The following is a 24,602-nucleotide window of genomic DNA, read 5'->3' as shown; positions in this document are numbered from 1 at the left end:
GTGGCAACGTCTCTGGTAACTTTGGATCTAGCGGGGCTGATGGTTTAACCTTCCCTGTCATCTCCTCCCCCTTTTTCTCCTTTATGATAGGGGATGCCTTTTTAGTAGCATGCTGAAGGTTTGTTTCCACAGCCATGCAAGCCAATGTCATATTATGTAAATATGTTCTCCTCTGCTCCTTCGCTTCCTTCTGTTGTTTAAATTTTCTTCTATTCAAGATAGACCCTTGTCCCTCTTTCTCATGTTCCTGTACCTCCTTTTTCGCCTCCCTTCAATTTACCTTGAACTTTCACACTTTCCTACAAACACAAAAGGAAAACTTATCACAATACTAAAACAAGTAACTATTATACAATACTGAACAAGGAAAACTTAGCACAATACTAACAAAAAACGTAACTATTATACAATATTAAACAAGGAAAACTTAGCACACTACTAAAACACGTAACTATTATACAATATTGAACAAGGAAAACTTAGCACACTACTAAAAAACGTAACTATTATACAATATTGAACAAGGAAAACTTAGCTCACTACTAAAAAACATAACTATTATACAATATGTTCACTAAATCTATTTGGCCAAGAACTCTAATTTTTATATCTATGTCTCTACTAGGGGACTCTAACCCGTATTTCTCTAGGGGGACTCTAACCCTCGTTTTTATTCCAGGGGACTCAAACCCCTGTTTTTTCAGGGGCCTCTAACCCCTGTTTTTCTAGGGGGCCTCTAACCCCCGCTTTCTCCAGGGGACTCTAACCCCTGTTTCTCTAGGGGGCCTTTTACCCCCGTTTTCTCCAGGGAACTCTAACCCCTGGGTCTCCAGGGGACTCTAACCCCTGGTTTTCTAAGCTTTATTCCTTGGCTTCTACTAGGACTTTTGCAGAGTAGTGACAACACACAATTTTATCATTGCCAATAGCAGACCTTCGTTTAAACAGGCATCTGCTTACCTCCTTTTGTTGAGTGGCCACTTTTGGTTATCACCACACCACAATCGACCGTTGTTTCGTCTCTTTCTTTTCCGTCAGTTCTCCATCTTCATCACGTTGGGGTCACCAAATTGTCGGACTCTGGCTTTACCCTACCCTTAATTTAGTCTATGTGTCGTCTGAGTCCAGCGTGTTCGTAAAATGAAGTGATAGGAGAAGGTATTCGGTTCAACAATCAGTTTATTACACACCACAAGAATAAAGCTTAACAGAGCTCAGGTTCAGTCGTTAGTTCATAGGTCACCTGCTCAGTGAGCTATTCCCCAAGACTGACCTCTACTGTCCAGTCTCTACAGTTTATATAGCTCAACCTTATCATACAGAACAAAAGTTGGCTTCCTTTGCTAGAGCTCATTATCATACAGAACAAAAGTTGGCTTTCTTTGCTAGATTTCTTGCATAAGATTTATCACAAGTAATTTCCTGCTCTGCAGATATCTGGGGTGTAGAGCTCCCATCTTAATCCTCAAAGGATAGAATATCCTGTTATTTTGATCAGAAATCAATTCATAACCCAGATATTTCTAATTATTTCTTTGTTCTCAACTGGCCATGTTCTTCCGTTCTACTCAATACCTCCTTCTGCCTTCTTACTGAGTTATTCCATTCTTTTTGTTTCTGACAGTCTCTGTCAGGATTCTTTCTTCTTGTCAGGCCATCGTCTCCTGTGCTAATCAACACCTCCTTTTAACCTTCCTACTAAATTGTTTCATACATATTCTCTCTTTTGTATTTTGGGAGCAGAGAATTCTAAACCTACTGTAATCAGCCAACTTTGCTACATACTGTGGCTGCCCCTTACTTACATTACTCTTTCCCTTCACCATGAGGTAAATATTAAATTGTTACATAGTACTGGATTCATGTATACAAAATGAATAGTACATTAGCATATATTCTACATATTTTCTATGATTAATTAACCCCTATATTCCAACAGGGGATGGCAAAATTCAAAGTTTCATTCCTGACAGTCTCAGAAATCTATCTTTGGACTGTGCTCCATTGGATCCCCAGAAACAGGACATTATGGCTGGGGCACAGCAACTTTTCAATATCAATGAGCCAGGCCCATTTCATGAGGGGAAATTAGCATATGAAGGGTCTCTGAAACAATAGGCACTTTCAGGTGGCCAATTGCCCCACTTGTAAAGCCGGATATTTTGGCACTATGCAGCTGTTGGGAGGCCACATGAATGTGCAGGAGGCGCTTGCAAGGCAAACTTTGTAAGCCTCCTCCGAGAGGGATAATCGCCGCAACACAGAGGCCTCCCTCGCCTTCTGAATGCAGCCGCCTAAAAGCGGTTGGGCTGTCAGCGTAGGGACTGCGGGGCTAGAGCGGCCGGCGGGGGAGAAGGAGGCTGGCCAAAACAATGTCTGTCCCCGACTCGAGTGCCGTATTCTCCCGCCGGCCGCCCCAGACCCCTTCTCCCCCGCCAGGGGGGCAGAGCAATCAGTGTGGGGACATTCCATGGGGGATGTCCCCGCGCTGGCTGTCCCAGGTGACAGCCAGCCATCCTAACTTGACAGATCAAGGGACAGGAGCCGGTGTGTGCTCAGATGCACGTCCCGGTGTAGCTGTCCCTTCAGGTGGCCAGCGCTGCGCTTTTAGCGCTACCACCTGAACAGCAAATCAAAAGGCTTCTTTCTCTTCTTCAGGCGCATTCTTCGCGGAGAATCTACCTGAAGAAGCCTCCTAATGATATAATGGACAATTGACACCTATGGGAGAGGTTGAAAGAATGTGACTGTGGAATGTATCTTGTCCCAAGTAGTTGTGTTAGGAATTAAAGTACCTTTAAAGAAATTGCTCGAGACAAAAATTGAGAACAAAGAACATTTATTACTACAATAATGCAAAGTTGGGTGCTTCCCCTTACCCTGGGAATACACACATACACTGGGGCTCACCCAACCTTTATACAGTCAATTTCAGTATCAGAGTGCCCTCCCCCTTACATTCTTCTGCCCCCTGGATGGGTTTGGCATAGGCAATCCTTCCTGCCTACGTGCAGTTTCAGTACACTTGGAGGACCAGGGGGTATCCTGTGGGTGCCCCATCATGTCATTGTCCTTATTCACACCTTCCTGATTCTCAGGGCTACAGTCTCTTGATATGCAGAGTTGACTCATTCTATCTAGGGTTGGCTAATTTCATATGTATAAATCTGTGTATGGTTAGCTAATTAGAAATGTATGACTTGGTACTTCTGTCCAGGGCTAGGAGACCCTTATCTGATCCAGACTACCTCAACTTCCTACATTCTATTGTACCTTACCATTCCTTATCTTAGTCCTATGGTCTTGTCACAAAGACTAGAAGATTCTTATGTTAATCGTGCTGACTCTGCTTTCCTGCATCCTAAGCCCCAAGCTTATCCTGTTTGAACTGGTTACAGCCATTTTACTGATGAACTTTAGTTTCTTCCATGTTCATAATTTTAGATCAATTTTCCCATCTCTCACAACCCTCACTTTTCTTTTAGATCAGTAATACTGATCTTTCACCATGATCAGTGTTACTGATCTTTGGTTACTAGTGTCAGTGTGACTGATTCCCCCCCCTTCCTCACTTTTCTTTTAGATCAGTAATACTGATCTTTCAATTGTAAGGTGTAGTTTTACCCAGCTGGTCAATAACCGAATTGTAATATCTGTGTAAAGTTTTTTAGGTAGGGGAGCACCATGAAGGTCAGAGTAGCGAGTCCAGCTGCTTATTAGGGTTGCGAGTATCAGGCTCCAGTTCTCAGTAAAGAGTCTAGTCCATCCCACATCAGTCCGAAGTTGCCACGTCTGAACATGGGCATGGGCAGATTCACGTTGAAACATTGAAGCAGTGTCACCCGACTTTTGTAAGCATTGTCCTGACGAAGTCTGTGAGAAACGCTGCCTCCAGCAGCGAACGAGTAGCAGTAGTCAGGCGGTTCCATTGAATTGTGGCTAGTATCTGATGTCCTCTTCAGCCCCGAACCCTAGGGCCACCGATCTCCGAAGGCTGTCTGGAGCCTGATATTAAAGTGTCAAGCAGCTCACGTTGTTGGAAACTGGTGCTCCCCTTCACGGGGTGATGAAAAGTGACCAAGCTGGGGGGGGATTGTTTCTTGTGATTTAACTGTGTGTTGCAGCTTGTCTGCTAACATTAGCATGTGTATCATTGAACTTGTGAGTTGCAGCCTGTCTGTGTACATTAGCATATGTATTAACTCTCTCTCTCTCTGTTACATGTACAATCCTGACTACCATTCTGTCTGTCTTTGTCCCACCATGTCTTTTGTGCTATCGCCTCAAAACTCCTGTCTTTAATACCTGTGTAGGCTAAGATACAAATTAGATGTACTCCACTAAAGCTGTTCAATTCCCCTGGTCCGTATTGGAATCCCTTGTTAACCCATATCCCACTATGACTATACATTAAATCTATGCCCTGTCTACATTCTAAAGGAGCACAATTGTAACCTCTGCTGCCCCTATTCCAGGGGGACTTAAAACATTAACGAACAATATTCCAAAAAATGAGTAAAACAACAATGAAAGTAAAACCCATTGAAAGCAGCAATAAAATATAACAATAACTGAATAAACAACAATAAATGTAAAGCTCATTGAAAACAACAATAAAATACAACAATAGCTGAATAAACCACAATAAATGTAAAGCTCATTGAAAACAGCAATAAAATACAACAATAACTGAATAAACCACAAAAAAATGTAAAGCTCATTGAAAACAGCAATAAAATACAACAATAACTGTATAAACCATTAAAATAGGAAACAACAATAAATGTAACTGTATAAACCATTAAAAATAGGAAACAACAATAAATGTAAAACCAATTAAAATACGGCAATAAAAAATACAAAAATAACTGTATAAACCATTAAAATAGGAAACAACAATAAATGTAACATTACGGCACTTTGTCACGGCGCAGTGTAAGTTTCAGGTCTGATGGATGAGGAACTGCACGCCAGGTTGAGGGTTGAATCTGTGTGTCGTGATGTTGTGGTTCAGAAGCTGGTTTAATTCTTTGAATGTGGGTCCAGCCTTTCTCTCTTGTTCTTACTGCGGTGTCTGTAATTAAAAGTACACAGAAGGGACCATCCCAGGCAGGTTTTAGTTGATCCTCTTGCCATGCTTTTACATATAACCAATCACTAGATTTTAATAAAATGAATAACAATCTGACTTTCCTTTGTGTTAGTGTAAAAATTGTAAAATGAAACACAAACCATATTTGCATGGGTTTTGAATATGTTAGACCTTATTAAAATGCAGTTGGAGCTGCTTGTCTGTATGGGGCACAACCCTCCAATTTGTTAGAGTGAGTACATAACAGACATTGCAGCACAAGAGCCCCTGCAAGAGAACTTGAAACATATTCAACCTTTAGTTCTGCCTTAAGTAAAATGCCTTGTGCCACAGCTCACAGGAGCTGGCCTTATTTAAAACAGTCTGTAAAACAGGCACCAAAAAAAGTTAAAAGATGTTCTTATGAAGATTGCACACACAATAATTTAAGTACAGGCTAGTTTCTATTATATTCCACTTAAAAGTTCTGCTGCATGAATCCTGGAGCTTGTGGAGTCATTATTGAATCAAGAAATATTGGTGCCATGCCAATCTCATTCTAACATGCCAATTTCTCCAGTCCTTAAGTCAAGATGTACTGAATAGCATCCGGTACAAGATCTGTGAGTTCTTAATGATATTATTATTCTTATGCACCCAATTGTTCTGAACTATGCCACCAATTTAAATCATATTCCACCTATTGCAATACTCACACAGCACCATAGACCAGTTCGCAGGTTTATTTCTCCATTAAGCTGAATCCAGTCGCGCAGGGTTTACCTCCGTGATTATTTACAATGTAACTTCTGCACTACCGGATTTAAATATAAACCTGATGAATGGGGAAAGTTATCATGAATTAAATAACAGCGGCAATACAGAGAAATTGTGCTGAGGCATTAATTTCACTCCAGAGGAAAATGCACCAGAGAAATGAATGATTAAACTTATAGGAATCCCCATAGGAATCCCCAGAGGTATCTTTATTCTCCAGAGGTGGGTGATCTTTAAACTCACGGACCTTGACTGCTGAATGTGTAGAAGAAATGTATTAAATGTGTTGATAGGGCTCCATACCTCTAACTGCAAGACAAGAGCCTGAAGCCTCAATTTCAAGTGCCACAGTGCACTTAAAGGGACATGCACACTCCCCCTTCAACTGGCTGATCCAGCCACTTTACACATCAGATCCTTTCTTTATCTCACATACACTTAAAGTTAAGATGTATAGAACTCACCCTATTTGCGCAAACATTTCTCCCTGCAAATGTTATAACATCACTCAACTCTCAGGTAGTCCCTGTGCAAAATCACATTTAAATACAATTTATTTCATAAATTGGAATTAACTGGTAGTTAAATTCGCTAATTCTACAGTATTGAAAAACGATCATTTATGACATTTAATTTTTAGCATGAATTTTAATCAATATTGGTCAGTGACTGAAGTGGGAAGTCGTGATTTATGAAATTATCTCTGGTCTCTACTCTCCCACTCCCTGCACTTCTCCCAACATTCAGGAGCTGGCACACAGTCCCTGCCTTTTTCATGTTACTCATCTACTATTACTTTAACTGCTTGTATCAAAATGTTAGCCTTTGCTTTCTGCTTATCCTCAGATGTCTGGACAAATGCTTTTTGTGTGATCTGTAGAAGCTGGGTTATTCCCTGCTCATGCCAATTTTCTGTCTTTTGTAATTTTCTCCTAATGTCTGGGGCTGAGTTGGTAACAAAACCTGTTAGTACCAATTGTTCCCCTGCTGGGGATTCTATGTCGAGACCCCCATATTGTATATATATTTGGTCCCAAAAATTGGTCTAACTGTTCGGCACATCCCTGGGGATCTTCTATCAGGGAGGTCAGTTCTTTCTTAAAGTTACGCACTTCAGTACTGGTCAGGGGCACATTTACGAAACCGAGACCCTCTCCCATGGGAACTTCCCGCAGTGGTATCATCCAATTGGTTTCTAGCTTATTAGGTCTGGGTTCCTGCTCCCTGGGAAATGAATCAAAGGGTTCTGCCCTTTCTTCCTGAAGAGTCTCACGCTGTTCTGAATTAAAGTTACCTCTCTCTCCTGCCAACAGAGGTGGTAATCGAGTGCTTTGTGAGCAAGTTATCATACCACTCCTGCTCTCTTCTCTCTTCTCTAGTGGTGGGGGAGGTGGGGAAGGTGCAGAAGGGTAGGTCATAGGAGGGGAAGGAAAGATAGGAGCTGGCATAGGAGGAACATAGGGTGGAGGGAGGGAATGTAACACATCCCAACCCTGTTATTCAGGGACAAGAGGTTCCTCCTCTCTCTTATCCCTGGATTCTTTCTCATTCAAAACCAGCTGTTCAATGGATCCCTTGAGCCAGCAGGCTGCATATTCCCTGCTCTCAACATTGTCTTTCTGGTTTTGATAGAGCCATAGGTTCAAAGCTTTACACATCCATTCATCCTCGGATCCGAATTTTGGCCAGTACACGGAGCTCCCTTTAACCGGGTATTTAACCCATTCATTACAACAATACCTGACCATCGTCAGTTTGTCTTTACCGCGGGTCTTTCCTGTGCCCCACTCAGATAACATCAACCCAAGTGGGCTGTACGTAGCTATCTGGTGGTCACGTCCTGTGTCAGGACTCTCATCTTTACTGCCCGCTATTCCCATGCTTAGGAACAAGTAAAATACTCTTACCGAGTTCTAGCAGTACTGCTCTAGCGCGCGTCCTTCCGCCGTTTGTTCTCAATGCCTCTTCTCGGATATCACTCGCTTCTTCCACTGACCAGCCACCCGTCGCCCGTGAGTCCAGCTGAATCAGCCGGGGTGCACCTACTCTCGTCGTCGGGGTACTCTGTCAGTGGAGGGAGTGTGATCCCGGACGAGCCCCCATTTGTTAGGAATTAAAGTACCTTTAAAGAAATTGCTCGAGACAAAAATTGAGAACAAAGAACATTTATTACTACAACAATGCAAAGTTGGGTGCTTCCCCTTACCCTGGGAATACACACATACACTGGGGCTCACCCAACTTTTATACAGTCAATTTCAGTATCAGAGTGCCCTCCCCCTTACATTCTTCTGCCCCCTGGATGGGTTTGGCATAGGCAATCCTTCCTGCCTACGTGCAGTTTCAGTACACTTGGAGGACCAGGGGGTATCCTGTGGGTGCCCCATCATGTCATTGTCCTTATTCACACCTTCCTGATTCTCAGGGCTACAGTCTCTTGATATGCAGAGTTGACTCATTCTATCTAGGGTTGGCTAATTTCATATGTATAAATCTGTGTATGGTTAGCTAATTAGAAATGTATGACTTGGTACTTCTGTCCAGGGCTAGGAGACCCTTATCTGATCCAGACTACCTCAACTTCCTACATTCTATTGTACCTTACCATTCCTTATCTTAGTCCTATGGTCTTGTCACAAAGACTAGAAGATTCTTATGTTAATCGTGCTGACTCTGCTTTCCTGCATCCTAAGCCCCAAGCTTATCCTGTTTGAACTGGTTACAGCCATTTTACTGATGAACTTTAGTTTCTTCCATGTTCATAATTTTAGATCAATTTTCCCATCTCTCACAGTTGCAAATTGCTCTTGTGAGTTGAAATGGAGAGGAATGGAAAAGAAAGCATTTTTGTTGCAGGGTCTGTACTGTGGGCTACAGATAATCTTGGAGGGGGGTGGGGGGGAGACAAGAATTTGTTCTCCTTTGCCTGTCCCATCTATAATTAGAGCCCGTGCAAACCTTGTCGCAGTTAGTATAAAAGGATTGTTCTTTAAACATTGATCCCTAGAATGCATTCAGGGAAAGGCACCATTAAGACAGTTACATGAATATGTGGCCTCAGGTCCCCTGGGCAGCAGTAGACAACGGAACAAATGTGCTGGAGGCCCTGGCCTTCATCCTATAGGAGGGAGGTTGGGTTCTGACACCCCAGGGGGAAAGATTCCTGCTGGCACAGATAGGACAGTTCGTGTTTCAGCAGGTCTCTGAGCTCAGCCTTGAGCAGAGGAGACTGTTTCCAATGGGGGAGGAGCAGAGACAGTGTCAGTGTCGGCAGGGGCAGCTCTAGGTTTTATCCCAAGGTGGTTGTAGGTTTTCCCCTGGCCTTTTCTCCCCCCACTCACTTTCCCCCGCCCGTGTTCCCCTTCACACAGCTCCTTCCAGCATGAATACAGGGCAGGGGTGGGGATCCCATCGATGATAGTTGGGTCTACTCCTGCCTTAAGCAGGTCGAAGTAGAGCCACTTGCAGGGTAGTGGGGGACTGGGGTTCTGGGGTCAGGCTTCGGCGCTGTGGACTAGCACGGACGCCTCAAGTGGCAGATATTCCAGTCCCTCCAGAACGGCGATGGCATCCCGCATCGTTCTCCCCGAGGCGGTCCCCATGAGTGGCACAATGATCGCCCTGAGGTCGGGGTCAGCGGTGGTTACGAGGTGCCCAGCGAGTGCTCTGGTCACCCTCTAGTTTTCAGTGAACCCTTTGTCGGTGACCCGCTCATAGATCCCATTAATAAGTGCCCACTCCCTGATGACCCGGTGCCTTCTTCCACCGTGGTCCACTGGGGTCTCCCCCGAAGGTTCCATTCCAGCTGAGTGGAGTACTGGGTCCCTATGCCTGCCACTACGCACTCCCACAGGGATGATCGCTGCGGATTCCCTCCTGTGGTGCCCGCTCGGACCCCCCCCCCCTCCTCATCCCACAGTCTGAGGAGCCAGGCGGCAAGGTGCTCACCTGCTGGGAGAGGTGGTCCGCCAGCTGGGTGAGCTCCTTGGGGGAGTTGTCCCGCGTCTCAGCGCTCTCAGTGGTTCCCCTGCTACATGTACCTGCCATCCCTTCCTCATCAGTCCCCTCTCCTCCATGGAGGACCTGGGACCGGTTGGGCTTGTGAGGGCTCAGTGGTGGGAGGGGGGTGGGGAGTTGTGTCGGCACCTGGTTCCCCGGGAGTTGTTGGAATCTAGGGGTTAAAACAGTATGAAATAAATGATTAATCAATAAGTTTATTTGTACTGCATGAGTCAGGGAAAGAGGAATGTGGCTAAGTGGCTGTCACAGCATGGAGCAAAGTTGGCTGAACAAAATTGGCTGCTCCCAAGATACAGGGAGAGGATATGCATAAAACGATTTAGGAGGAATGCTCAACTGAAGGAGGTGGGAAGTAGCACAGGAGACACAGGCCAGATCAGAACAAAGAATGGCCCGCAAGAATCAAAGGGAATGGAAAACCAGTCTAGGAGGAAGATTAAGGCACGAGGAGGTGTTAAAGAGAACAGCAGAAATTGGCCAGACAGGGACCGAATGGTGATTAGAAATATCTGGGGATGAATTAATTTCAGATCTAAACAACAGGATAGTCTGGCCTGGAGGATTAACATGGGAATGCTACACCCCAGAAATCTGCAAAACAGGAGATGACTTGTGATAACCCTTATGCAAAAAGATCTAGCAGGGAAAACAACTTTTGTTCTGTGTGATAAGATTGACCTATATAAACTGTGCCAACTGGACAATAGGGGTCAGTCTCGGGGAGTAGCTCACTGGCAGGTGACCTATGAACTAACAGACTGACCCAGAGCTCTGTTAAGTTTTATTCTTGTGCTGTGCTGTGCTGTGTGGTGTAATAAACTGACTGTTGAACCGAATACCTTCTCCTATCACTTCATTCAACGAACGCGCTGGACTCAGTTCACACATAGACTAAATTAAGAGTAAATAAATTAAAGCCAGAGTCCAACAGAGTCCCGTCCTCTTCACTCTCCATCCCCTAATCAAGTGTCCGGCTGCTCGCCTCGCCAGAGCAAGGCTCTAACTTTGATCGGGTCAGGTCACCAGCCCGACTGGCGAGATGCCTGAGCCTGCTGCAGCTGCATCAGTCGGCAGGCGACCTCGGTGCCTCTGGTCTCTAGGTCGTCCGCTCTGCTTTGGGCAGAGTGAAGTGCCTCTCGCAGTCCGCCACAGGTTCGATCCAGGGCTTCCGTCTCCCTGTCCTGGGACTGCAGCTTGTGTATCCGCTGCTGTGTGATCCCTACTTGGCGTCTCAAAGTGACACCAACAGCCAGTAAGCTCCCCTCTGACTACTCCTCACTTTGGGAAATCCCGACTTTGTTAGGAGGGCGAGCACGTGGTGGCCCATACCTTCTCCCCGAGGGTCCAGGTTTTCGGACCAATCCACGGGCCAGCATGCTGGCCAGACTCCCAAAGCCCTCACTATCATCGGCCCACCCGGGGATTCTGTCTTTGGGGCCAGTTCTATCTTTTTTCCCCTTGTTCCAAAACATTTCCCCACACCTGTGTCCAGCCAAGACCCCTGAGACATTGCTCGCAGCGCCAATTGTTTTGAGTGAGGAAACAGGTTTGATAGGTCTTGTGAGAGATGAGTAAAACTAATATGAAAATATGAGAGATGAAGAAAGCTAGTATGGATATATGTGTAATGAATAAAGCCAGTATGAATAGGATAAGGGTAGATAATAGAATGTAGGATTAGTCTGAATAAGATAAGGGTCTTCTATTAGAGAGAGTCAGCAAGTAAGTTCCGCATATGTAATTAGTAAGCCTAAGCCTTAGACAGAATTAGCAAGTTCTGCATATAAGAGTTAGTAAGCCCTGAGGGTTGGGAAGGTGTGAAGAAGGACAAAGGCAGGTGAATAAGGACAATGACACATGGGACACAGACCAGGATACCCCCTGGCTAATGCCAAACTTATGCAGGAGGCAGAAGAATGTTGGGGGGGGGGGTACCTCTACACTGAAATGAACTGTTTAAAAGTTGGGTAAGCCCCAGTACTTGTGTGTATTCCCAGGGTAAGGGGAAGCACCCAACTTTGCATTGTTGTATAATAAATGTTCTTTGTTCTCAATTTTTATCTCGAGCAAATTCTGTGAAGGTACTTCTGTTTCTCACAGTCTCAAAGGCAAGGACTCTGAACATAGTTTTGATGTAGGGAAGGATTTTATTTACAGAAAGCAACTGATGCAGAACACAAACACATACAACACACACAATGCATACAATAATCAGGGAAAAATCTCTACGATGCCCCACCACCCCTCGACTCAGTACAGGCACAGCTCTATGCTGTAAGGGACACTAATTAAACACTCGCAACCCTTTTAACAGTGCATATTTTCCCAATGATTTCTCCAGCACCCTCCCACATTTCTAGACCTGGAGTGCAGCAGAGCTGTCCCAAGCTGGCAAAAGAGGGAAAACAAAGAGCACATGGCTGGAGGGACAAGCCCACATCAATAGCTCAGTGGCAGGAGAGTTAATTTAATTACAACAGCCAATGGCCCAAGGCCAAGTACAGGCAGGCTGGAGAGTGGAGTCCAGGTGATTTACACGTGGCCTACAGCAAGGTGTTTTCGTGCAGTTGGATAATCATGTTGAGGAACTTTGGGGGACATCCGATGCGCTCTAGTATTTGCCAAAGCCCTTTCCTGCTCACGGTGTCGAAGGCTTTGGTGAGGTCAACAAAGGTGATGTAGAGTCCTTTGTTTTGTTCTCTGCACTTTTCTTGGAGCTGTCTGAGGGCAAAGACCATGTCAGTGGTTCCTCTGTTTGCGCGAAAGCCGCACTGTGATTCTGGGAGAATATTCTCGGCGACACTAGGTATTATTCTATTTAGTAGAATCCTAGCGAAGATTTTGCCTGCAATGGAGAGCAACGTGATTCCCCTGTAGTTTGAGCAGTCTGATTTCTCGCCTTTGTTTTTGTACAGGGTGATGATGGTGGCATCACGAAGATCCTGAGGCAGTTTACCTTGGTCCCAACAAAGCTTGAAAAACTCATGCAGTTTGGCATGCAGAGTTTTGCCGCCAGCCTTCCAGACTTCTGGGGGAATTCCATCCATACCTGCTGCTTTGCCACTTTTCAGTTGTTCGATTGGGTCGGGTCAGATACAGCAATGAGCTCTCTGAACCCTTCTCCATTAACAATGGCGTGAAGCAAGGCTGTGTTCTCGCACCAACCCTCTTTTCAATCTTCTTCAGCATGATGCTGAACCAAGCCATGAAAGACCCCAACAATGAAGACGCTGTTTACATCCGGTACCGCACGGATGGCAGTCTCTTCAATCTGAGGCGCCTGCAAGCTCACACCAAGACACAAGAGAAACTTGTCCGTGAACTACTCTTTGCAGACGATGCCGCTTTAGTTGCCCATTCAGAGCCAGCTCTTCAGCGCTTGACGTCCTGCTTTGCGGAAACTGCCAAAATGTTTGGCCTGGAAGTCAGCCTGAAGAAAACTGAGGTCCTCCATCAGCCAGCTCCCCACCATGACTACCAGCCCCCCCACATCTCCATCGGGCACACAAAACTCAAAACGGTCAACCAGTTTACCTATCTCGGCTGCACCATTTCACCAGATGCAAGGATCGACAATGAGATAGACAACAGACTCGCCAAGGCAAATAGCGCCTTTGGAAGACTACACAAAAGAGTCTGGAAAAACAACCAACTGAAAAACCTCACAAAGATAAGCGTATACAGAGCCGTTGTCATACCCACACTCCTGTTTGGCTCCGAATCATGGGTCCTCTACCGGCACCACCTACGGCTCCTAGAACGCTTCCACCAGCGTTGTCTCCGCTCCATCCTCAACATCCATTGGAGCGCTTACACCCCTAACGTCGAAGTACTCGAGATGGCAGAGGTCGACAGCATCGAGTCCACGCTGCTGAAGATCCAGCTGCGCTGGATGGGTCACGTCTCCAGAATGGAGGACCATCGCCTTCCCAAGATCGTGTTATATGGCGAGCTCTCCACTGGCCACCGTGACAGAGGTGCACCAAAGAAAAGGTACAAGGACTGCCTAAAGAAATCTCTTGGTGCCTGCCACATTGACCACCGCCAGTGGGCTGATAACGCCTCAAACCGTGCATCTTGGCGCCTCACAGTTTGGCGGGCAGCAACCTCCTTTGAAGAAGACCGCAGAGCCCACCTCACTGACAAAAGGCAAAGGAGGAAAAACCCAACACCCAACCCCAACCAACCAATTTTCCCTTGCAACCGCTGCAATCGTGTCTGCCTGTCCCGCATCGGACTTGTCAGCCACAAACGAGCCTGCAGCTGACGTGGACTTTTTAACCCCTCCATAAATCTTCGTCCGCGAAGCCAAGCCAAAGAAAGACAGCAAGGTGTTCTGACCATCGGTTGAGGATGCAGATCTTGTCGCTGAGGAGGACTTTGCCATCTGAGCTGCGCAACGGGCTTTGGACTTGGGGTGAGGGGCTGTACTCAGCCTTTAGAGCCTCGTAAAAACCCCTGAAGTCGCAAATGTCCGTGCTGAGCTGGGTTCATTTGGCGAGGCTAGTCCACCACTCATTTTGGATCTCCCAGAGTTTGCGCTGAAGATGGCTGCATGCGCGATGGAAGGCTCGTTTCTTCTCTGGCCAGGACGGTTTTGCAAGGTGAGCCTGGTGGGTAGCTTGCTTCTTTGCCAGCAGCTCCTGGATTTCCTGGTTGTTTTCGTCGAACCAGTCCTTGTTTTTCCTGGAGGAGAAGCCCAATATCTCTTCAGTGGATTGCAGTATGGCAGTCTTCAGCTGATCCCAGAGGGTTTCAGGGGACAAGTCCGTGAGGTGGATTGCATCCTCAAGCTTTGCTTTGAGGTTTGCCTGGAAGTTTCTTCTCACTTCGTCTGACTGCAAGTTTCCAACATTGAACCTCTTTCTGGGGGCTTTACTGTTCCTGGACTTTGGCTTGAAGTGAAGGTTGAGCTTGCAGCGAATAAGCCGGTGGTCAGTGTGGCATTCCGCGCTGGGCATGACCGATTGTCAGAACACTTCCAATCTCTTTTCAGTGCCAACCACTCAGTCCAAGAATCCGCCCTGCTCCAGCTCCCTCAACAGCCCTTAAGGCTAGAGCTGGATGAGGTCCTCACCCGGGAAGAGACATATAAGGCAATTGAACAACTGAAAAGTGGCAAAGCAGCAGGTATGGATGGATCCCTCCAGAGGTCTGGAAGGCTGGCGGCAAAACTCTGCATGCCAAACTGCATGAGTCTTTCAAGCTCTGCTGGGACCAAGGAAAGCTGCCTCAGGATCTTCGTGATGCCATCATCATCACCCTGTACAAAAACAAAGGCGAGAAATCAGACTGCTCAAACTACAGGGGAATCACGCTGCTCTCCGTTGCAGGCAAAATCTTCGCTAGGATTCTCCTAAATAGAATAATATCTAGTGTCGCCGAAAATGTTCTCCCAGAATCACAGTGCAGCTTTCGCGCTAACAGAGGAACCACTGACATGGTCTTTGTTGTCAGACAGCTCCAAGAAAAGTGCAGAGAACAAAACAAAGGACTCTACATCACCTTTGTTGACCTCACCAAAGCCTTCGACACCGTGAGTAGGAAAGGGCTTTGGCAAATACTAGAGCGCCTCGGATGCCCCCCAAAGTTCCTCAACATGGTTATCCAACTGCACGAAAACCAACAAGGTCGGGTCAGATACAGCAATGAGCTCTCTGAACCCTTCTCCATTAACAATGACAAGGTGTGCACTAATGGGTGGGGTGGAACTAAACCTTGATTGGTAGCTGGTGTGTCTTCTGACTAGGTAGGGGGCAGGGCTGTCACATGACAGCCATAGCCCTTCCCAATACAGATGGGAGAAGGGGAAGAAGTTATCTAGGCAAAGAAGCCCGACAAGGATCCCAGGCCTGGCAAGGCCCAGCAATTAGCAGCACGGAGCCTAGACCCAATGAGGCCCGCTTGGAGCAGCGGCAGTCATGGAGAGAAGTCCAGGCCTGCAAGACCCAGAGGGAGAAGTGGTGAAGGAAGGATCAATGTTCTTTTTCTTCATTTTTGCTATTAGTCTAAATTGTTATATAATATTAGAAATGTTTTTAATGGTGGTGGATCACTATCTTCAGTGATCTGGAGCTTTGCTCGATTGCTACTAGGGAGTTGGCAAGAAATTTTCCAAAAGTTTTTCCTGAAATTTGCCGGATGTTTTTTCTTTGGTTTTTCACCTCCCTCTAGGAGCCACACTACCATCATTGTGAGCAGAGAGTGCTAGTGTAGTGGTGATAGAGAGTGGAATACAGAGAGGGGATAGATGTGGGTATGGAGCCAAGGGCAGGGGAATGCTCCTCCTGTAGGATGTGGATTATTAGGGAAATTCGTAGTTTCCATGATGACTACAAATGCGAGAAATGTATCCAGCTGGTGCTCCTGACGTCGCATTAAGGCTTTGGAACAAGAGTTGGAGAAAACTCCAGACCATTTGGGAGTGTAATGGATTATGTTATATTTTATATTGTTTTAAAGGAGATGAGTTATGTTTTTTAGTGTAGGTCACAAACAAACACAAACACAGATTTCATTTAAAATGTCAGAGCTCTGCTCAAGCTAGACAGTCCAGCTCCCAGTGCCTTTGTAAAGACAATGGGATGTGCTGTGCAATAATGGATTATTGTTTTGGAAAACAACACATGAACGGACTCAGAAGATTGGGTCCGGTGCCACAATCTGTCTGAAGGCAGTTTGCTGTTTTAAGGTTATGTGGTTTTGCAAGCAGAAAGAGTCAAACAAATTTTTCTCTAAGTGTGAGAGAAAGAGAGTGCTGGTTTTCTGCAGTGACTTTTGGAAGCTTGTTTGAAAACCCTATTTTGAAGATGGGTTGTGAGTTCTTAGTTCAACCTGTTCAAACCCCCTGAGGAGATGGCTGGTTGTATAATGTTTCGCCTGAGATAAGGGAAACAGGAAAGGAAATCTGTGGTGACCTGAAAGAAAGAGATTATCATCTGGAAAACTCTGATGAGCGGCAAGTTTCTTTGGCAAGACCCTAAAATGGCTAATTGGAAGGAATCAGTTTGTGTCTGTCCAATGAGCAATAAATCTGTCTGAAAACCAACAAAAACCTTCCTGAGTGGTAACCATTTACCTTTCAAGCACCAAAGCCTGGTGAACATTCATAAATGTTAAATTCTGTTCACAGTATAAGAATTGTCTGATATCAGTGAACTTGGAGGAATGAGAAGTGAGATTGGACTGTGAATCAAATAACTTTTCTGAACTTGTACACACATTGCATACACGTGCACTTAGAATTAGAAGGGGGTTAAGTAATAAGTAATAGTAATAAGTAATAGTAATAAGTTAAAGTTTTAATGTTTAAAGAACATTAAAAATAACTTTTGTTTAAGTAACCATTTGTCTTGGTGAATTTCTATCGCTGCTGGATTTTGGGGTTCTCTGGGCCCGTCACAGGAGGCAGAAGGTGTGATAGATAGGAGTTACAGGGACACTATTACACCTAGGAGTCAGGAAGAGGGCAGATGGGTTACAGTTAATGCAGGGGGAGGGAACAGACAGAGCAGCACCCCCCCTCCACCTAGGTGGGCACCCCTCTGAAAAACAAGTATACTATTTTGGATACTGTTGAGGAGGATGACCTACCAGGAACAAGTCATGGCAATCAGGTCTCTGACATGGAGTCAGGTGCTGTGGCTAAGAAGGGAAGTGGGAGAAAGAGGCAAGCTATAATGATAGGGGATTCCATAGTTAGGAAGACAGATGAGAGGTTCTGTGGAGGAGATCGTGAATCCTGGATGTTGCCTCCCTGGTGCCGGTGTCCAGGATATCTCAGGTCAAGGTGGGAGGGTAATCAGCCAGATATCATGGTCCATGTAGGGAACAATGACTTAGGGGAGGAAGGATGAGGAGGTCCTGCAAGGAGAGTTCAGGGAGTTAGGCACTAGGTTGAAGAAGAGGCCCCCTCCAGGGTAGTGATCTCAGGATTGCTTCCTATGCCACGTGCTGGAGAGGTTAGAAATAGGAGGATAAGGCAGCTTAACATGTGGCTGGAAACATGGTGTAGTAGGGAGGGCTTCATGTTTCTAGATCATTGGGCTCTATTCATGGGAAGGTGGAATTTGTACCGATGGTGCGGATTGCATCTGACCTGGAAGGGAATTAATATCCTTGCAGGTAGGTTTGTTAATGTTGGCCTGATGGGTTTAATCTAGATTTGCAGGGGGAGGGGAACCAGAATGTTAGAGCAGTTAATGTAAAGATCATGCAAGGACTGCATGTATAGACAGAAATCAAAGGTTTGTACTTGATAGAAATTTTCTCAGGTCTATTTAATTTTAACGCAAAGCGTATTGTTAGAAAGGCTGACAAGCTTAGGGCATGGATTGACGTGTGATTATGACATTATTGCTAAAAGTGAGACTTGTTTACAGGAGGGGCAGGACTGGCATTTTAATGTTCTGGAGTTTCATTGCTTCAGACATGATAGTGGGGTAGAAAAGAAAGGGGAAGGGGTGGCATTGCTAGTCAGGGGAAATATTTCAGCTGTGCAAAGTCAGGACCCCCAGGAGGGTTTGTCTACAGAGGTCATGTGGGTAGAGTTGAACAGGGAAGGTGTGACCACACTGATGGATTTGTATTATAGACTGCCAAAAATCAGACAGAATTGGAGGTGTAAACCTGTAGAGAGATAGTAGATTGATGGAAGAAGCAGAAAGTTGTGATAGTATGAGATTTTATCTTTCCAAATATTGACTGGGACTCCCATACTGTAAAAGGGCTAGATGGCTTGGAGTTTGTCAAATGTGTTCAGGAAAATATTCTAAATAAATATATAGAGGTTACAATGAGAGAAGATGGAGTACTTGATCTCTTATGAGGGAACAATCAGGTCAGGTGACAGATGTAGGCAAATATTTTTGGTCCAGTGACCATAATGTCATGAGCTTGAAGTTATTTATGGTCCTTGGGTTGGGTTTCTAAATTGGAGGAAGACAAATTTTGTGGATATGAGAAAGGATCTATAAAGAGTGGATTAGCATATGTTGCTTTCTGGCAAGGGTATGTTAAGTAGGTGGAAGGCCTTCAAAGGTGAGTTTTAGAGTACAGTGTTTGCATGTTCCTGTTAGGATTTAAGGCAAAGTTAACAAGCATAGGAAACCCTGGTTTTCATGGCATATGGGTGATCTGGTTCAGAAGAGGGAAGTGTACAGCAGGTATAGGCAACAAGGAGCTAGTGAGGTACTTGAAGAGTACAGAAAATGCTAGGAAATACTTAAGAAGGAAATCAGGAAGGCAAAAAGAAGTCATGATGTTGTTTTGGCAGATGATGTGAAGGTAAATCCAAAGGGTTTCTACAAGAGTAAAAAGATAGTAAGGGACAAAATTGGTCCCCTAGAGGATCAGAGTTTTCAACTATGTGTGGAGCCTCATGAAATGGGGGAGATTTTGAACGGTATTTTTTTTCATCAGTATTTACTCAGGAAACTCAGGTATAGTGCATAAGGAAGGAAGGGAAACAAACAGAGGCATGATGAAACATATGGAGATTAAGGAGGAGGAGGTTCTTGCTGCCTTACAGTGAATAAAGGTAGATATATCCCCCGGGCCAGATACAATATTCCCTTGGACCTTGAGGGAGACTAGTGTAGAAATTGCAGGGGGCCTGGCAGATATATTTAAAATGTCCTGAGCCATGGGTGAGGTGTCAGAGGATTGGAGATAGCTCATGTCCTATTGTTTAATACTGGCTCAAAAAATAAACCAGGTAATTATAAGCCATGAGCCTGACGTCACTAGTAGGTAAATTATCATAAGGAGTTCTGACAGATAGAATATACAAGTATTTGGATAGCCATAGGCTGATTAAGGACAGTCAACATGGCATTGTGCATGGAAGGTCATGTTTGACAAATCTTGTAGAGTTTTTACCAAGCAGGAAAAGTTGTGGATGTTGTCTACATGGACTTTTGTAAAGCCTTTGACAAGGTCCCATATGGAAAGTTAGTTCAGAAGGTTAAGACAGACTGGAGGTCTGTGACTAGTGGTGGGCCTCAGAGATCTGTGTTGGGACCATTGTTTTTTTGTTGTCTCTATCAATGATATGGATGATAACATGGTAAATTGGATCAGCAAGTTTTCTAATGGCACAAAGATAGAAGGTGTTGTGCACAGCGAGGAAGATTTTCAAAGCTTATAGAGAGATCTGAACCAACTGGGAGAATGGGCCAAAAAATGGCAAATGGAGCTTAATGCAGACAATTGTGAAGTGTTGCATTTTGGAAGGGCAAAACAAAATAAGACATACACAATAAATGATGGGACGCTGAGGAGTGCAGAGGAGCAAAGAGATCTGTGAATATTGTTACATTGTTCCCTGAAGGTGGTGTCACAGATGGACAGGGTTGTAAAGAAAGCTTTTGGCATCTTGGCCTTTATAAATCAAAGTCCTGAGTGTAGGAGTTAGGATGTTATGTTGAAGTTGTTTAAGACATTGGTGAGGCCAGATTTGTAATACTGTGTGTAGTTCTGATCGCCTAGGAAGGATGTTAATAGGATTGAAAGAGTGCAGAGAAGATTTACTGGATGTTGCCAGGTCTTCAGGAGTTGAGTTACAGGGAAAGATTAAACAGGTTAGGACCTTATTCCTTCGAGAGAAGAAGAATGAGGGGATATTTGATAGAGGTTTACAAGAGGTATAGACAGAGTGAATGTGAGTAGGTTTTTTCCACTTAGATTGGGGGAGATAAATACAAGAGGTCATAATTTTAAACTGAAAGGGGAAAGGTTTAGGGAAGACATTAGGAGAAAGTTCTTCACTCAGAGATTGTGTGTGCCATCTGATGTGGTGAATGTGGGCTCGATTTTGAGTTTTAAGAATAGATACATGGATGGGAGAGGTCTGGAGGGTTATGGAATGGGAACAAGCCAAGGGGACTAGCGGAGTTGTGGTCAACAGACTAAAAGGGATTGATGGCCTGTTTTCTGTGTTGTAATGTTCTATGGTTCTAACACTCAGTACATTTTGAACAGTGGGAGGAAATTGGAGCCCCCAGGGAAAACCCTTACGAGTACCAGCTCCTTGCAAACAGTGTGGGATTTGAACCCCTGTCCTGATCCCTGGTGCTGTAATGGCGTTACACTAATTGCTAGGCTGCCCATGTTGATGTGTGGGCGACTGACAAGTGAGATGATGAATAAATTCCTAAAATGTTACTTATTCCTTGCATTTCCTGTTTAAATATTAAGAGTTACACCATTTTATTTATAACAGTAGTTTCTTTCAATATTTATGTTTGAGATAAAAGTTTAAAACTAAAACCATATTTGTATAAAATTTGCATGATTATATGCACAAAATAAAACTACCTTCCTTTAAGCAGCTGATGCATCATTTACCAGTGAGTGTTTGTAGGGAGTTTCCAATACTCACATGAATGTTATTCACTCTTAATTCCTAAGAAGCTTATGAGTCACCAACCTTTTTCTAAATGCTCTCACTGGCAATTTGAATGAACTGAAGGATCAAGTAGCCTTCTTAGTTCCATTTTAGGAGAGCATGGTCTTTGCGATTTTGTTCAATTCACTAATTTATTGGGAGAGCATATTTAGTAGTTGAGGAGACAATTCACAGTATTGTTAAATATTCATTGGAGAGGAGAGAATCTTTTATTGCTCTAAATACTTTAGTATTGGAAATGGGGAACAAAGGCTGTTCAGCTTGGAGCCAAAATTCATCCAACTAGATTAGGTTTTCAGATTGACAGGGGAATTATGAACAGATTGGGAAATTAAAGGCAGGAGTGTGGGTGGGGACAGTCCAGCTGGAACCACAAAGCCACACCAGGGCATTTCCAGAAATATATTGAACTAGAGCTGGCAAGCCTCACCCCTTTGAAAGAGCCAGCAATCTCAGTTCACAGATTGTCTCCCTTGCCCAAGCTAAGGGAAGTTTGGAGGTGGTTTTTGTTACATACCTGCATGGCTGCAGCAAGAATTTTGTTACTTCTGAGCATTGTACTTATGTACAGTATATGACAATAAATTCTCATACACAAACTCATAATGAACGAACATCCTTAAAAATAACTCCAATCTCCATCCTCTGGTAATGGGGCTTCTGGATGTCTGTGGAATATATTTGTCGAGAAACAATGGGTTCTTTACAACACAGGAGATCGTTCAGCCTATCAAAGCCATATTGCCTCTCTGTAAAACAATCTTGTCAGCCCCATTCTCCTGCTTCATCCCATAAGGTAAAACATTTATTTCCCTCTTATGCCTATCCAATTCCTATCAGAAATATTGATTCTCTCCAATTCCACCATAGCCAAAACAACATTTTTTTTATCAAACTGCTACTTGGTTCCTTTTCATTTCCTCGAGATTTTACTAAAAGCTTTAAATCAGTGCTCCTAAATTGATGTATTAACATCTAATGACCACTTTCCCTTTTCTAAACTATCTTTAATAGTGTTCTCTACTATTACATCTCCCTCAACTCCCCTCGTCTCAGAAAGTGCAATGCTAGCTTTTTGGGCTTCACTTTACAGCTAAAATATTTCATCCCTAGAAGCATTCTAGTAGATAATCTCTGCACTCTTTCAACGATCTTTATATCTTTCTCAAAGTATGGGGACCAGAATAGTTCAATTGTGTACTTCTATCTGTGAAGTTCATGCTAATTTCTCTCTCATCCTGTCCTTCCAACAAAGATGTATGCAGACAAACATCTATGATCCCTTTGTTCCTATACCATTATCTCGGTGGCCTTCACATCCTTTCTGCCAAAATGTTTCATCTACCACCTACCCACCCATTATGCTAATCTAACATCATAACATTCAAATTTCATTTTAACATACCTTCAATTTGAAATTTTCCTCTGTATTCCAATATCCAGTTCATGAACTATCCCAACACTGTCCTTCAAGAAAACTGCTCTCTACCATCACCGTGTCCACGTGGATTTCCTCAGTGAGCACTGATTTCCTCCCACATTACAAAGACCCATGCAGTTAGTGAATTAATTAATCACATAGGTGTATTTGGAGGGCATGGCCTCATGGGTTGAGTAGGGGTGGGGGGGGGGGGGTGGTGGTTGTTACCATGCTGTATTTGATTTAAATAATTACATTAAAATTAAAATGACCACATCTTACTTTTGTGATCTTAAGACATTTCCTTTAATTTCTGTTTGGAAATTTTTGTTTTTCAGTCAAATTCTTTTAAAAACCACATGAACAATATTTTTGTACACCATTCATCCATCCAGATTCTCTATGGTGTCATCAACGAAATATCTGTCAAAGGCGATGAAACATGGCTACTTTTTGAGATTCCTGGATAACATGCAAAACTAAGTTCTTCACTGTATCTCCAGTGCATATTGTAATAAAGAATCTGATTTTTACAAACCTGCATTGATTCTCTTACACTAGTACTTGGAATAGCTTTGATAATTCATCTGTTTTGCTTTAAAATATTAATGTGCCATTTGGAATAACTGATCATAAAACTATATCAGATTTTGGTGACCACTTTTCATAATAGTTTTACCCTTATATTTGCACTAGAAATGAAAGTCATAGAAATCAAACCATTCAAGTTTAACACACAGAAGATGTGATTTTGGCATAAGGCCCATTCTGTCCAAAGCAGCCATTATTTTTGTTTAATACCCATTCTTCGCTCCCACTCTACAGTCTTGCAGGCTGCAGTAATTCACAAAGTTACTTGTTAAAAACGGAAAGTTTTTGTTTTAAGCACCTGTTCAGGCAGCAAGTACTTGATGTTTTTCAGTATAATCCTGACAATTAACTTAAATCAATGTTCTTTAATTCTCATTCATCCTGTCATAATTCTACTTGTCTTGTTTACTTTCAATTGTTGCTCCAAAGAAAACAAACACAGCCTGGCAGGCTGTAGTTAAAATTCTCCAGCCTTCTAGATCTCCTTTGCACCCTCTCCTGTGCAGTCACATCCTTCTTGAGGGTGATAACCAGATCAGTACATAATACACCAACTATGGCTGTGTAGTTTTTTATTTATTTATGTTGTAAATTCCCTGATTTACTATTCACAGGTTGGATCCATGGTTTCAGGAAGATCTGATTTGAAAGGCCTTTGTTACACAGTAGTGGAGCACTGTGTTCACTTTCAAGTCCTCTGCCAACCTAGACCACGAATGAAGTCGAACGCAGAGCTCTATGGATTTTGAAAAAATGCAAGGTATTTGCATTTTGACTGTGGGTCAATAACATCTGAAGCTATTAAAACCACATTCCAAAGGTAGAATCAATGCATGCAAACAAAATGAATTTACAACACAGCAATAAAATCATATCCTACCAAGCAGTCTGAGAAACCACAGGAATAATATCAGAGTGTGTAGTGAGGATAAAAGCTCACACTCGTCAGGAAGGAGAACAAACACTTTTATTAGCTTACAACACAGGTGGGTCTCTGTCTTTATAAATTCCCTATCTACCACGCTGTACCTCCTGCTCTTGGTGGTGATGGGTTTACAGTCAGCAGAAAGGTTTGGGAATGGGGGTGGGTGGGGGTGTCAATGTTCAGCGTGGAGAGGCTGCAAGTGTTTCCTGGTTTCGAGGGCTCTCTCTTCTGAACCGTTACTGGGGGAAGGGGACCAGAAAATTCCAAGGTCACGCTTTAAAGGTGACACAGGAAGTCTAGACCCAACAATACTGGAGCACACAATTCATCTAAAATGTACATGTGAAATTTTCAAAATTCCCCACCTTCAAATGACTGATAAACTATACAA

General features: G+C 43.9%; 1 protein-coding gene across 3 annotated transcripts in view; it reads left to right on the top strand.

Annotated features, from left to right (window-relative positions):
* Positions 1-24,118, top strand: part of ripk2 (receptor-interacting serine-threonine kinase 2) — a 134,537-nt gene extending 110,419 nt beyond the window's left edge. For 2 of the 3 annotated variants that reach the window (XM_069921976.1, XM_069921978.1), the window contains one exon: positions 23,034-23,232. In XM_069921976.1, the coding sequence (XP_069778077.1) occupies positions 23,034-23,058 (25 nt within the window). In that variant the 3' untranslated portion in view covers positions 23,059-23,232. Of the gene's footprint in view, positions 1-23,033; positions 23,233-23,900 lie in introns of those variants that run through there. The other variant, XM_069921977.1, reaches the window with a different exon arrangement.
* The last annotated feature ends 484 nt before the right edge of the window (positions 24,119-24,602 follow it).

Source organism: Narcine bancroftii, chromosome 2, assembly GCF_036971445.1.
Source record: "Narcine bancroftii isolate sNarBan1 chromosome 2, sNarBan1.hap1, whole genome shotgun sequence".
Lineage (NCBI taxonomy): Eukaryota > Metazoa > Chordata > Chondrichthyes > Torpediniformes > Narcinidae > Narcine > Narcine bancroftii.
This window is presented reverse-complemented; position numbering and strand designations above follow the sequence as displayed.